We start from the raw sequence: 15,000 nt of genomic DNA on the forward strand, positions 1-15,000 counted from the left end.
GGGAAATCACCATTAATCTATAAGTAATAAAATACCTTTATATTGTTTTATTGAAAAATAACAAAAAAACACTTCAGAAAATGTCCCTATATGATCCAGTTTTCATTTTTTTATTATTGTACCATGAGGACTTGGTATTTACTGTGAAAATTATTCTCTTATTTTACTTCTCTTTAATGTTGCTTCTTTAATATAAAATATTGCACAAAGCCTATATGAAAATAATAATAATAATAAATAATAATAATAATAAAAGTTCTCTGTTTTGTCTACAGAAAAACACAAATATTTTCTTTGTTCACATTTACTTTGTTGCCAAAACATCCATGACCTTATTTTAAATTTAATCTTAGGTTATTGTGCAATGAGGTGCAATTTGTTCATTTATATGAACCTTATGTGCATTGAAAAAAATCAAGATAAATCTTCATGCACAGCATACAATCAGATTACCCCTGGACTATATATTTACGTTGGGTCTGATAGCAATCAATGGTTTAGCTTCATTGCATTTCAAGATGTATTTGCACCCAGTGTCCAGTGATAGTGTCCTCACCCTGGAAATAATTTAGTTGCAAATTGACTGGAAGATGGTGAAAATTGAAAGTTAAAATTAGAAATACTCATAATAAACAGCAGAAAAAAGGTCAGATGATGCCGTACTATGATGAGATTGGAATGGCTGGTAAATGAGGTTTTGTGTTTGTCGTGAGATGTATGTGACATGCGTACCCAATGCTCTTGTAATATCCAGCCTAGCAGAAGAGATTATCTGGCAAATTGACGCTGGAAAGAATTTTCTGACTGACTTGGAAATTAGAATTGCACTCTTTCCTTTGATGTGTGCAAGACTGGGCCGCATTACACAGCTAGTTCAGGCATAATATTAAATATAGCATTTAATACTTAATAGTAGATCTATCCATAGAAAACAATTATATTCTGGTTTTCATCACAAATGCCAGACTGCAAAAATTCACAGTGTAAACATCTAAGACAATCCCAAATGACTAATCTTTGTATATAATTAATATTAAGTTAACTCTGAAATCCTATTCTCCACAGTATTTCTTTTAAAGCCTCACTATTCTTAGCTTTGGAATTGTAACCAGACAGGAGTTATCAAAACTGCACAATAATCATATTGCTCAGACAATTTAGAAAAGAGAGAGCATAATTAAACAGCAGCAAATTAATTATTTTGAAAAACAGGATTTTTAAGCGAAAGCTGATTTGTTTCAATGTAATAGGCAACTTCATACCAAGCTACTAAAGGAAGCACATTATTGATTAATCTTTCAAAACAACCTAAAGTTATATAAACTGTAGAGAGGAGTCCATTTTCAAATGTGTTTATAGCATCCCCATCAAGAGTAAAAGTGTATTTTCACCTTAGTGTTTACCAGAGCTGTTTTATTTAACTGTATTTTTTCTCAGAATTTAAGAAAAAAAAAAAAAAAAAAAAGACCTTCAAAGACAATATATACCTTTGGAATCACAGCCTCTTTGTAAACCAGGATATCTTGAAGTTTAAAATATGTTCTTAAAAATTATGTTTTCGGAACAGGAATAGTCACACCAGAGAAGGAACCAAAAGTGAACACTGTGGTAGGGGCACAACAGCTTCTTCTGGCAAAAGAAGAGGATGGTGCAGCTAAAAAATCAAAGCCTCCAGAGGACAATAAATTTTGTCATGAGCAGGTAAAGGAAAATGTAACAATTTAATTGCATTCCAGAACTCTTTCAAATAATTCAAGAATGAAACAGAGATGATATGCTGTTGAAATAGCATTACCAGCAAGTTATTAAAAGTACTAACTAATAGTCTGCATCTTAATTTGATTTTTTTCAGTTCTATCAATGTCCTTATTGTAACTACAATAGTAGGGACCCAAATCGTATCCAGATGCATGTCCTGTCACAGCATTCAATGCAACCTGTTATCTGCTGCCCCCTCTGCCAGGATGTCCTCAGCAACAAAATGCATCTCCAGCTTCATTTAACCCATTTGCACAGTGTGTCCCCTGACTGTGTGGAGAAACTGCTCATGACAGTAAGTGTTCCCAATACTGATGCACATGCTACAGAAATGTACTTGGGCCTCTGGGCAATGTATTTGTTGTGTTATAGTATTCAGGTAGCCTGAGGAGGGGAGGGGGTCAGGACTCCTCAGTTCTGTTGCCAGGTCATCCAGTCACTGACATCCCTTGGGAAAATGACTGAAGATGGCTTTCAAAGGTGCTGAAAACCTGCAGTTCCTCATTGACGTTAACCTTCGAAAAATCAAGCCTGTCAATGTCTCTAAGTGCATGTCTGCAAATTAGGTCTAATAATATCCAGTCTCAGAGGTATTGTGACTCCTGTTTATATAATGGGAGCTGTAAAATATTTGTAGAATAACAGGAGTTGCCTTTAGAATGTACTTACTGAATGCAGAAGAATTCCTGGCTATAGCTGGTCTGTACTTGCTGTACTTGCATACGATTATTGTATTGTACAGAATGTCCTGTTTCTAACTTTCTGACTCTGCATAAAAGACCCTGAGACCCTTTAGTGTTTTTTTGTTTGTTTGTTTGTTTTATTTTTGTTTGTTTTTTGGGGGTTTTTTTCTGAATAAAATGTGAATACGAAACAAAAAGACAAATCAAAAAATTGGTAGCAATCCTGTTAGGTCAGTTCTTTAGGATATGGAATATCTTATTTCAAGTATCTTTTTCTGGGTCAGACAGGGCCTTGAACTGGTTTCTCCCTGATGGGGATAAATACTATAACCAGCAAACTCTATTTAGAGAATGAATCCCATTCCAGGCTCACCAAGAAAATCCTGTTCTTTGCTACAGAATTGCACAAACTATGTAAAATAATACATTTCTTTGAAAAATTATGATTCAGCACCATTCAAACCTCATCAGTAAAGACGAAACAAGGTCTAGAAAGTGTTTATTATTATTTCATAGAATCAGTTAGAAAACAGACCTTCTAAGACACCTTGACTCTGGTTGTCTTGCCTTTTTAGAAGGAAATGCGCTTGGAAATCTCAAGGATCCACCTCCTTAAGGATTTATTTCCATATTTATAGACTCCTCTTTCATTATACAGTTGTGGTTGTAGCCCTAATACCTAATTCCCAAGTAAAGTGGCAAAAATAAGAAAGAATTGAAAGAGCTCTTGACTGAAGGCCTAAGGTTCCTCGTACCTAGTGGTGATGAGCATATACAGAATTTGGGATAAAAACACAGTAGAAATTTAACTTTCCCAGACCATTTCAGGAAACTGGAATAATGTGGAATAATCCCTATTGATGTTTATTAGCATTCTGCTCAAGTTCTCCATGGTTCCCTCTATTCTGACAGTGGGGCAACTTTGAAATCTCTCCTCTCCCATCCTTTCCAGGTACTTTGATAATCTTTGGTTCATGTATGGTGGATCTTTTGAATTATGATTGCATACTGTTTTATAGTATTAAATAGTGTGACTTTTCCTGTAATAATGCTTTGTTCTTGGTTTTCAAAGGTTCCTGTTCCAGATGTCATGATGCCCAATAGTATGCTATTGCCAGCAGCTGCTTCAGAAAAATCTGAACGTGACACACCTGCAACCATTACAGCTGAGGGATCTGGGAAGTATCCAGGTATGCAAGAAAAAGCCCAGACATGTAAGAATTAGATATGGGCAATTTGGAAATTTAGAAACCATTTGTTTCTTAGTGAAGTGAGTCCTTTTTTGGCCTGCATGTAGCCACGGAGATAAAAAGAGAAAAATAACCAGAGGCCTGAGTTTGGCTGACTATACTCATGCAGAACTAACATACATGTGTATGCCACATGTGTGTTGCTTGTGGTAGTGGACTAGCAACTTTGAAGGTAAGGCTCTCCTTGTTTAACTAGCAAATAAGTCCCAGTCCCAAAAGACAGTGGCACTTTCACCAACATCGATGGGGAATATTAGGCAAACCTGCCTTTCCAAACAGTTTTTTTGTCCTGGACCCTTTCTGTATTCTGTGCTGGGAAGCTACTTTGCTACCTCTCACAGCATGCTCTTCCCTCTCTCCTTAGATTAACTTCCTCCATTCTAATCACCTGTCCTATCTATTGACCTCATTTCTAATACCTCCCTCTTTCCCACTCCTTAGTTTCTTTTTTTTGGTTGGTGCATTTAATGTGCCAATAAACTCCCACTTCATGACAAAGACAAGCCCTGTGCCTCTCCCAGGCCAACTGCCACTGACATTCAGATCATCATGTTCGGATCTTTTTACTTTTTTTATCCTTATGTTGGTCTTGTCTGCTTTACTCTCTAGGGCAGGGATGGGTCTCTATACTCTATTAGGCCAACACATGGCATGCCAGTTGCCTCTCTGGATTTCTGATGAAAAAAAACACATTAATACTATGTGCTATTTTCTTCTACTTGTGTAAAAGAGACTTAACTTTCTTTGCCTAGGTGAAAGTGCTGTAGAGGAGAAAAGTACCCCTGGGATCGATGAATCAAAAACTGGAGTGGAAATTAAAACGGAGGAACAGAAGCCACCTAAGGAATCTACTGAAATGCCAGATTGGAATAAGAGCAGCAGTAAAGATATAAAGACCAATGACTCAATGACGGATCAGCTAAACGAACAGCAGAAGAAGCAACAGCTCTCTGTTTCTGACCGCCATGTCTATAAGTACCGTTGTAACCATTGTAGCTTGGCTTTTAAGACTATGCAGAAGCTTCAGATACATTCCCAGTATCATGCTATTCGGGCAGCTACCATGTGTAGCCTTTGCCAACGTAGTTTCCGTACATTCCAGGCTTTAAAAAAACACTTGGAAGCAGGCCACCCTGAGCTCAATGAAGCTGAACTTCAGCAGCTCTGCGCATCTTTACCTGTCAATGGTGAACTCTGGGCAGAAAGTGAAAGTATGCCACAAGAAGACCATGCACTAGAACAGGAAATAGAAAGAGATTATGAGATGGACCAGGAAGGTAAAGCAAGTCCTGTAGGAAGTGATAGTAGCTCTATTCCAGATGATATGAGCTCAGAACCAAAGCGGACCTTACCTTTTAGAAAAGGGCCAAATTTTACTATGGAAAAATTTCTAGATCCATCTCGCCCATATAAGTGCACAGTATGTAAAGAGTCTTTCACCCAGAAGAACATTCTCTTGGTCCACTATAACTCAGTGTCCCATTTACATAAGCTCAAAAAGGTTTTGCAGGAAGCATCAAGTCCCGTCCCTCAAGAAACCAACAGCAGCACTGACAACAAACCCTACAAATGCAGCATTTGCAATGTCGCATATAGCCAAAGTTCTACATTGGAAATTCACATGAGATCTGTGCTTCATCAGACAAAGGCAAGGGCTGCAAAATTAGAACCAAGTGGTAACATAAGTAGCGGAAATAGTGTAACAGGGAATGTTAATAGCCCCAGCCAAGGAATGCTAGAATCTATGAGCTTACCAGCAGTTAACAGCAAAGAAACACATTTAGATGCCAAAGAATTAAATAAGAAGCAAGCCTCTGAGTTAATTTCTGCTCAGCCTACACATCACCCACCCCAGTCACCAGCACAACTTCAAATGCAACTACAACATGAACTGCAACAGCAAGCTGCGTTCTTTCAACCCCAGTTTCTAAACCCAGCTTTTTTGCCTCATTTTCCAATGACACCAGAAGCACTGCTGCAATTTCAACAGCCTCAGTTCCTTTTCCCATTCTATATACCTGGGACGGAATTTAGCTTAAGCCCAGATCTGGGTTTGCCTGGTTCAGCCACATTCGGTATGCCTGGAATGGCTGGCATGACAGGATCACTGCTTGAAGATTTGAAGCAGCAGATACAAACTCAGCACCATGTTGGCCAAACCCAGCTACAGATACTGCAGCAACAAGCACAACAGTATCAATCTACCCAACCCCAACTTCAGTCCCAAAAACAGCCACAGCAAAGTAGCAAGCTGATGAAAGCAGAGCAAAATACCTTATTAAGTACAGATTGCCAGCTGATAAAGGATATGCCATCATATAAGGAGTCAGAAGAAGTTTCTGAGAAACAAGAGAAGCCAAAGCAAGAATTTACTAATGAGAATGAAGGACTAAAAGAAAACAAAGATATGAAGAAGCCAAAATCCTCAGAACCAACCATTCCACCACCCAGAATAGCTTCTGGAGCAAGGGGGAATGCAGCCAAGGCTTTGTTGGAGAACTTTGGTTTTGAGTTAGTTATCCAATACAATGAGAACAGACAAAAAGTGCAGAAAAAAAGCAAGACTGGTGAAGGTGAAAACACAGACAAACTGGAATGTGGAACCTGCAGTAAGCTCTTTTCCAACATTCTTATTCTAAAGAGTCATCAAGAACATGTGCATGGACAGTTTTTTCCATATGGAGCATTAGAAAAATTTGCCCGACAATACAGGGAGGCATATGACAAGCTTTATCCAATTTCTCCGTCTTCTCCAGAAACACCACCACCTCCACCACCACCTCCACCACCACCACCACCACCTCCTCCTCCAACTCCTTCTCAGTCTTCTTCAGCTGGGAATGGAAAAATTCAAAACACAACTCCTACTCCTTTGCAAGCTCCACCACCCACACCACCGCCACCGCCTCCTCCACCACCACCACCTCCTCCTCCACCACCACCGTCAGCCCCACCTCAAGTCCAACTTCCTGTTTCACTTGATCTCCCTCTTTTCCCTCCAATTATGATGCAGCCAGTGCAGCATCCTGCATTGCCTCCGCAGCTTGCTCTTCAGTTGCCACCAATGGATACTTTATCTGCAGATCTCACCCAGCTTTGTCAGCAGCAGCTGGGATTAGATCCTAATTTCCTGCGGCACTCTCAGTTCAAGCGTCCACGTACAAGAATCACTGATGACCAGCTAAAAATCTTGCGGGCTTATTTTGATATTAACAATTCTCCAAGTGAAGAGCAGATCCAGGAAATGGCTGAGAAATCTGGTCTTTCACAGAAAGTTATCAAGCACTGGTTTCGTAATACACTGTTTAAAGAACGACAGAGAAATAAAGATTCTCCGTATAATTTCAGCAACCCTCCCATAACTGTATTGGAAGACATCAGAATAGATCCTCAGCCTTCAGCTGTAGAACCTTACAAGTCTGATGCATCTTTCAGCAAGAGATCATCTAGGACTCGGTTTACTGACTACCAACTTCGTGTCCTCCAAGACTTCTTTGACACAAATGCTTATCCAAAGGATGATGAAATCGAACAACTTTCAACTGTACTTAACCTGCCTACTCGAGTTATTGTTGTATGGTTCCAAAATGCACGACAAAAAGCTCGCAAAAGTTACGAAAATCAAGCTGAAACTAAAGACAATGAAAAAAGGGAACTGACAAATGAGCGTTACATTCGAACTAGTAACATGCAGTATCAGTGCAAAAAGTGCAGTGTGGTTTTTCCCAGGATCTTTGATTTGATTACACACCAGAAAAAGCAGTGTTATAAAGATGAAGATGATGATGCTCAAGATGAAAGCCAAACTGAAGATTCTATGGATGCCTCTGATCAAACAGTGTATAAGAACTGCACAGTCTCTGGTCAAAACGACTCATCAAAAAACCTGGCAGTCACAGCAGCAAGCTCAGGCTCTGGTTCTAGTACTCCTTTGATTCCATCACCCAAACCAGAACCTGAGAAAGCTTCTCCTAAACCTGAGTCCACAGAAAAACCAAAACAAAATGAAACCGTCTCTAAGCAAACTGATACAATTCCCCAAAACACCAAACAAGTGCAGTCTACACCAGTAACCTCTTCTGACCCTCAGCCCTCATCTTCTCAACCACAGCAACAAAAGCAATCACAGATAGTAGGGAGACCTCCTTCTGCATCACAGACCACATCTGTTCCTTCCAGTCCGTTACCAATTTCAATGACTTCTCTACAGAACAGTCTACCTCCTCAGTTATTACAGTACCAATGTGATCAGTGTACAGTTGCCTTTCCAACTCTAGAACTTTGGCAAGAGCACCAGCACATGCATTTCCTAGCAGCCCAAAATCAATTTCTTCACTCACAGTTTTTAGAAAGACCAATGGATATGCCCTATATGATATTTGACCCAAATAATCCTTTGATGACTGGACAGTTACTTAACAGTTCTCTTGCTCAGATGCCGCCACAAACTGGCTCATCACATACAGCACACCCTGGTACAGTTTCTGGTTCCCTGAAACGAAAACTAGATGATAAAGAAGACAATAACTGTAGTGAGAAAGAGGGAGGAAACAGTGGAGAAGATCAACATCGTGATAAGCGTTTAAGAACTACAATTACTCCAGAGCAGCTGGAAATACTCTATGAAAAGTACCTACTAGATTCCAACCCCACCAGAAAGATGCTAGATCACATTGCACGTGAAGTGGGACTGAAAAAGAGAGTTGTGCAAGTCTGGTTTCAGAACACTAGAGCCCGAGAAAGAAAGGGACAATTCCGTGCAGTTGGTCCAGCCCAATCCCATAAAAGGTGTCCTTTCTGCCGAGCTCTGTTTAAAGCAAAATCAGCTTTAGAAAGTCACATTCGCTCTCGACATTGGAATGAAGGGAAACAGGCTGGTTATAGTTTGCCTCCAAGTCCTTTGATATCAACTGAAGATGGAGGAGAAAGTCCACAAAAGTACATATTTTTTGATTATCCGTCACTGTCATTGGCAAAAACGGAATTATCAAGTGAAAATGAATTAGCCTCCACTGTATCAACTCCTGTTAGCAAAACTGCGGAAATGTCACCGAAGAACCTCTTAAGTCCCTCTTCTTTTAAAGCAGAGTCTAGTGAGGATATAGAAAATTTGAATGCCCCTCCTGCTGATTCCGGATATGATCAAAACAAGACTGACTTTGATGAGACTTCATCAATTAATACAGCAATTAGTGATGCCACAACAGGGGATGAGGGGAACAATGAAATGGAAAGTATGACTGGCAGTTCTGGGGATGCAAAACCTGCATCACCTCCCAAAGAACCAAAACCACTCGTGAACGACACACTACCAAAAGCTGCAACTACACCTACAAATGAGAATACTGATGATAAGTTTCTCTTTTCCTTAACAAGCCCCTCAATGCATTTCAGTGAAAAAGATGGTGACCATGACCAAAGTTACTACATTACTGATGACCCTGATGATAATGCTGACCGCAGTGAAACTTCAAGCATAGCTGATCCAAGTTCACCTAACCCATTTGGAGCTAGCAATCCCTTTAAATCCAAAAGCAGTGATCGGCCAGGCCACAAACGTTTCCGAACACAGATGAGTAATCTTCAGCTTAAAGTTCTCAAGGCTTGCTTTAGTGACTACCGGACTCCAACAATGCAGGAATGTGAAATGCTAGGGAATGAGATTGGCCTGCCTAAACGTGTGGTCCAGGTCTGGTTTCAGAATGCCCGGGCTAAAGAAAAGAAATTCAAAATTAACATAGGGAAGCCATTCATGATAAATCAGACTGGACCTGATGGAACAAAGCCAGAGTGTTCTCTGTGTGGTGTGAAATATTCTGCACGTTTGTCCATAAGAGATCATATCTTTTCCAAACAACATATTACAAAAGTGAGAGAAACTGTAGGAAGTCAGCTAGATCGGGAGAAAGATTATTTAGCTCCTACAACTGTTAGACAGCTGATGGCACAACAAGAGTTGGATCGCATAAAGAAGGCTACTGATGTGCTAGGATTAACAGTACAGCAACCAGGCATGATGGACAACAGTTCTCTTCATGGTATCAGTTTGCCAGCAGCTTATCCAGGACTACCTGGCCTTCCTCCTGTTCTTCTGCCTGGAATTAATGGTCCATCCTCCTTACCTGGATTTCCACAAAGTTCAAACAGTAAGTCTATAAGGGGATGATTTTCTCATTTTATTAATTTGATCATCTTACATAGTTACTGTCTCACCAGAACGGCATATATACATTCATATCATGCTTGTGAGACTGGTGTGAGTAGAAAAAAAGTACTGCTATAAGGTATATTCAGTGCAGTTCTCATTTGTTGCTGTAACCTGAACTATATCTCTGATTTCAGGGAAAAAAAAAAAAAAAAATTAATTGAAATCTAATTGACAGAAATGTTTTTACGTCCCTATTAGGCTTCTGCAACAAAAGCAATATTGCATCGTTTTGCTTTTTTGTGTGTCTGTTTTGAATGATACCTCCTTAGGCAAAACTTGGATTAGAGGTTTGTATGTAAATTTTTGGTATGCAAATATTTAAAATAATGTCTGATGAAGCACCAAATATTTACCACATTGTCAGTTCATCAGGCATTTGGTCCATCCCTTAGACCAGTGCAATCTGTTGTCTAATTCAGAATACATATTTAAAATAAAATACTGCCCAAGGCCATTTAATATATTTCTGATGAATTGTCTGCTAAGATAAGATGGTGATTTATAATGGCAGCTCATTGTGATCCAAATTCCAGGAACTGCTGAATATCTCCTACCTCTAGTTTGTAAAGTTATTGCAGACATACACCGCTTCATTTGTACTTGCATTTTCAACTGAACATGTAACTGTTTTACTGACTGTTTTGATTCTGGTTTTACTCTGGTTTTTGCTCATTGGAAAGTACTTGCTCTTGCAATAAGTTTCATTGAAGTGGGAGAACCAAGATTTCTGCTGAATGATTTGTTTAGTTCTCAAAGAATGAACCTGATTTACTTTCTTGTATTAGGCTCAAGTTTTGCAATCAAGAGTTCATTGTGAGTGCAGCCTTGCAGACTAAAGCTTTCCCATTCGTCTTCTAACTTTGCACATTCATATCAAATATGTCTACAGCAGAGTTAAGGAGGTGATTAAGACCCCTCACCTCATTTTATCCAGTAATTCCACTTGCTGTTGATCTCTAAACTTGGACTTAGAAAACAACTCACTTTGGCAAGTAAGGTAGAGGCTTAATCACCAGTGTTGTTAGACATAGTAAGACTGTAGCAATGTCTTCTCTGATACCCAGCTGTGCTTTGACTGATGATGATCATGTTACTGTTTCCCTAAGTGGTGGTCAAAGCATCTTGTTTTTCTCTTCATTGGATAAGAATGGCTTTCCTCCACAATGGAGTCTCTGGCTGAGTGCCCTCTGGCTTGTGTCAAACACTTATTGGCATAGGGAATTCATATAAAGGAAATATAAAGTTGCTGTATTTCATTCTTAATGGCATTCCATGCTCAGGTCCAAAAATGGCTGGTCATTGTTCATTGAAATTATAGATATGGTTTCTCCATATTACTTTGCTAAATCGCTTTGGTTAAGTTGACCTTCAGGTAAAATGGGCTCCAGAAAACTCAGGCTTTTTCTGTACTACTAAATTAAATTTGCTTAGAAAGGTATTACATTCTTTTACTCTCAAAATCAGAAGTCCCCATGCAAAGTGAGTCTTGGGAATAGTCATGAACCCATGATAGCATCTCAGCTGTGCTCAGGAGTTGTTTAGGAGGGTGCTAGTTGACCCAGGCCGAAACAGTGGCAGTGACCATTCTCACTTTACAGATGGTTTGTTTTCAGTTTTTGGGAAATGTTTTCTAGTACTGTTCAACTTGCCTGTGTCCATGTAGCCTCAGAGTCCATAAATTGTCCTGTTAATAATACAAAAGGTATTATTATGGTCCATAATAATTTTCAGATTTTCTAATTTTCCCCAAATATCTCTTCTGTGAGATAAATTTAAATTATTAGTACCATAGCATATGCAGTGCACTGCCAATTGAGGTGGATTTTTACCCTCTTTCATCTTGCAACTTCTTGAGGTTAATTAGCCCATTGTGGGCAAAGCCCACTGTGTAATTTAGCTACTAGAATCTCGTTGTTTACTTTTTCTTCTGCCATATGCTAAATAGCCCCTTCATTCCCTTTTTGTTGCCTGGCAAATACTTGCATGCATAAATCTCCATTCCCTAATGATACATAATGGAGCAGTCATAGTGAATGGAAAAAAAATAGATTATTTTAATCATTCATTGTAGAAAGCCAGTAATATTCTCAGATGTTCTTCAGTACTTGCTCAACACTAGTACTTTCTGCACTTAATTAAGCCATTTCTATTTTCTTCTCTACCCTGATTTAGCTGACAGTTAACACACCTGTTTGATGCTAAGAGTTGTTCAAGAAGCATATTTGTGGAAGTAGGCTTCCAAGCAGGTTTTTCTTTTGCTACAGTTCTTCCAGCAGCATGTATATTCTCAGCCAGCAGGACAGTTCTTCATCATTCTTTGCATGAAGGATTATCTGAAGCTAACTCCCTGAGTACTTGCTCTCCTATACTTCAAGTCTGCTTCTTGTGAATCCCACTGCAAGTGTGTCATTTCTTCTTTCAGTCCCAATCCCAAAAATGCACTTCAGAAGAAGTCTCACTGGGATCACTTATATTAGAATAATTACCTGTTTTCAATAAAACTTCAGGGTTGGTGACTTTATTTCCTGTGGCAAAGCCCATCCATTCTGTCCTACATTAGTAAGATCTTTATTTTTAAATAATATGTTTGCTGTTTGCTAAGACAAACATAGCATTTAAAATTGCCCTGTGTGTTTCTCTTTACTCCTGCTAGGCAGATAAACAAATCTCACTAGTTTCACTGGTTAATACAAGTTTATAAGGGATTTCACTTTTCTGTTCTTGCATCCAGTGTTGTTTATGGGTTTCCTAAAGAGTACAAAGCCCAGCTAAGTTTTGCAAAATACTATTGTTTAAATGCAGTATTTGCTTTTATAAAATGTTTTAAATGGAAAACTGGAAAATAATCCTAGATCACAAAATATGGAAATGTTCAACTACAGTTCATTTTATCTTCTTTATGTAGTGCTCAAACTAGACTTTTCTGTGCAAAAATAACTAGTTTTGTCAAAATAAGATAGCTTTATTTCTGAATGAAAGGATCCAATAACTTGAAATGCAGTTATATTGTTCTAAAACAAGTGGGTTTTAATGTTAGAGTTATTGTGTGATTTGAGGATAATATGTCAAAGAATCCTCTCACTTGTGGGTATGCTTCTCTTGATGAGAAGCTCAACAGGAGTGACAATGTGTCCTTGCAGCCCAGAAAACCAACCGTATCCTGGGCTGGGCCAAAAGAAGCATGGCCAGCAGCTCAAGAGAGCTGATTCTCCCCCTTTACTCAGCCCTCGTGTGACTCCACCTGGAGTATTACTCTGAAGCCCCCAACACAGGAAGCACATGGAGCTCTTGGAGCAAATCCGGAAGAGGGGCGCAAAGATGATCAGAGGGCTGAAGCACCTCTCCTCAAAAGAAAGGCTGAGAGAGTTGGGGTTGTTCAGCCTGGAGAAGGGATGACTCTGCAGAGACCTTGTAGCTGTCTTCCAATATCTGCAGGGGCCTACAGGAAAGCAGAGGAAGGAATTTATAAGGGCATGTAGTGATAGGATGAGGGGTAATGGCTTTAAACTGGAAGAGGGGAATTTTAGGTTAGACATTAGTAAGAATGTAATAATTTGATAATAATAAGATAATGTAATAATACCGTCTTTTGAGCATCAAATGCTGAGAGTAATCTCAACATGAGAGTAATCTCAACATTACTTCTATGTTTGCTCAGCATAATTTCTAATATGGAGTTATTTGGTGGAATTCTAATTAATACAGAATTTTAGTCTTTGTTCTTCAAGTCCTTTCTTATTTTACAGACTGTAGATAGAAGAGTTCACCTTCTCTTTTCAGCTGTCCTCAAAATTAATATTCTCTTTTTTCTTAGCTTTGTGTTTTTGCCTATGATCCCTTGCAGAAAACTAGTGCTTTATCTTGCTTCTTGCTACTATTACTGGTTCTATAAACCTTTTAATGTCTTCATTATTACCATATTTTCTTTGCACATCACTTAAGCCTAGGCTGCCTTGAAGATTCACAGCAGCTTTTTGCAAGAATGCTCACATCACTGTGTACTTAGTGTTTTTTGAAATGTTATCAAGAGAGAAATTTTATTGAGCAGCAATTACTTTCCTTATTATTAGGGCACTAAATTCTATTCTGTGTCTGCTTTTGGCCCATTGGTAGCAGTTTAATTTTTTCGTATTTTTAGCCCTGTAATTTCTTCAAGAGAAACAGAAATCTCTGCTCTTTGATAGTTACTTAAAACAGCAGGATTAAAATGTTTTTCATAATTAGTGGATTTTCTATTCTACACCTGTCGTGTATGGAAATGGGGCATCAGTTTCATCAAGTTTTCTTCATTTAGTTTTGGAACTCTCAGTCCTACATTTAACTTTCAATAAAACAGATGGATTTCATTGTTGTATTGCAGCCTGTCTGTGTATTTAACAGAATTCTGTGCATTTCAACTAAATTCCAAAATATAGAGTAACTATGACATATTGGCTGCTCTGGGCATCATCAGTGTGAGCAGACTGAAGACAACATTATGTGTATGTGTTGAAGAGGTTAAGAATAGAAAGAAGTCAGAAAAGTCCTAAGTAAATGACAAGCCCAAATAACCATTACAAAGCTGGAGCAGCAGTTCACACTAATTGCATCATTCACGCATTTTCCATCTACAGTATTTATCATTTAATACATTTTCAGCAAGGTCCACACACAATTGCTTTTTACTTCCAGTTGAAAGTGTAGGGGCAAGCAATAGCATCTTCAATGTTACTGTGCAGTAACTGTGGCAATTACCCACTTTTTAATTATAACTGCTGTGACTTGTTTCACTGTGCTATCTAATCCATGCTCACAATGCATTTTAACTCCTTAGTGTTTCCCTACCATTAAATAGGAGTAATGATATGGTGACAGACATTAAATGGCCTCTTTGTTAAATCTGATAATTATTTCCTTTGAATCCTAATTGCTTTATTCCTAAGTAATGCTAAGCACCTGGATATTGATGATTTAAAAGTTGTTCTTGTTCACTCCATTAGTGCTTCCAAGTAGCTAATACCCATCTATCTTCCATTACAGACCCTGCATCTATTGTTCTCTTATCTATGCACTAGTGGGCTGTTCCTGATGTTGCTTCTCTTTTACAGTTCTGTGTACACTA

General features: G+C 38.7%; 1 protein-coding gene across 1 annotated transcript in view; it reads left to right on the forward strand.

Annotated features, from left to right (window-relative positions):
• Positions 1 to 15,000, forward strand: part of ZFHX4 (zinc finger homeobox 4) — a 153,956-nt gene that overhangs the window by 136,021 nt on the left and 2,935 nt on the right. Inside the window, exons 10-13 of the mRNA XM_010006387.1 lie at positions 1,568 to 1,701; positions 1,853 to 2,053; positions 3,514 to 3,631; positions 4,444 to 9,837. Coding sequence (XP_010004689.1) covers positions 1,568 to 1,701; positions 1,853 to 2,053; positions 3,514 to 3,631; positions 4,444 to 9,837 — 5,847 coding nt within the window. The remainder of the gene's footprint in view (positions 1 to 1,567; positions 1,702 to 1,852; positions 2,054 to 3,513; positions 3,632 to 4,443; positions 9,838 to 15,000) is intronic.

The sequence above is a fragment of the Chaetura pelagica genome, unplaced genomic scaffold, assembly GCF_000747805.2.
Source record: "Chaetura pelagica isolate M959 unplaced genomic scaffold, ChaPel_1.0 scaffold76, whole genome shotgun sequence".
In the NCBI taxonomy this organism is placed as follows: domain Eukaryota; kingdom Metazoa; phylum Chordata; class Aves; order Apodiformes; family Apodidae; genus Chaetura; species Chaetura pelagica.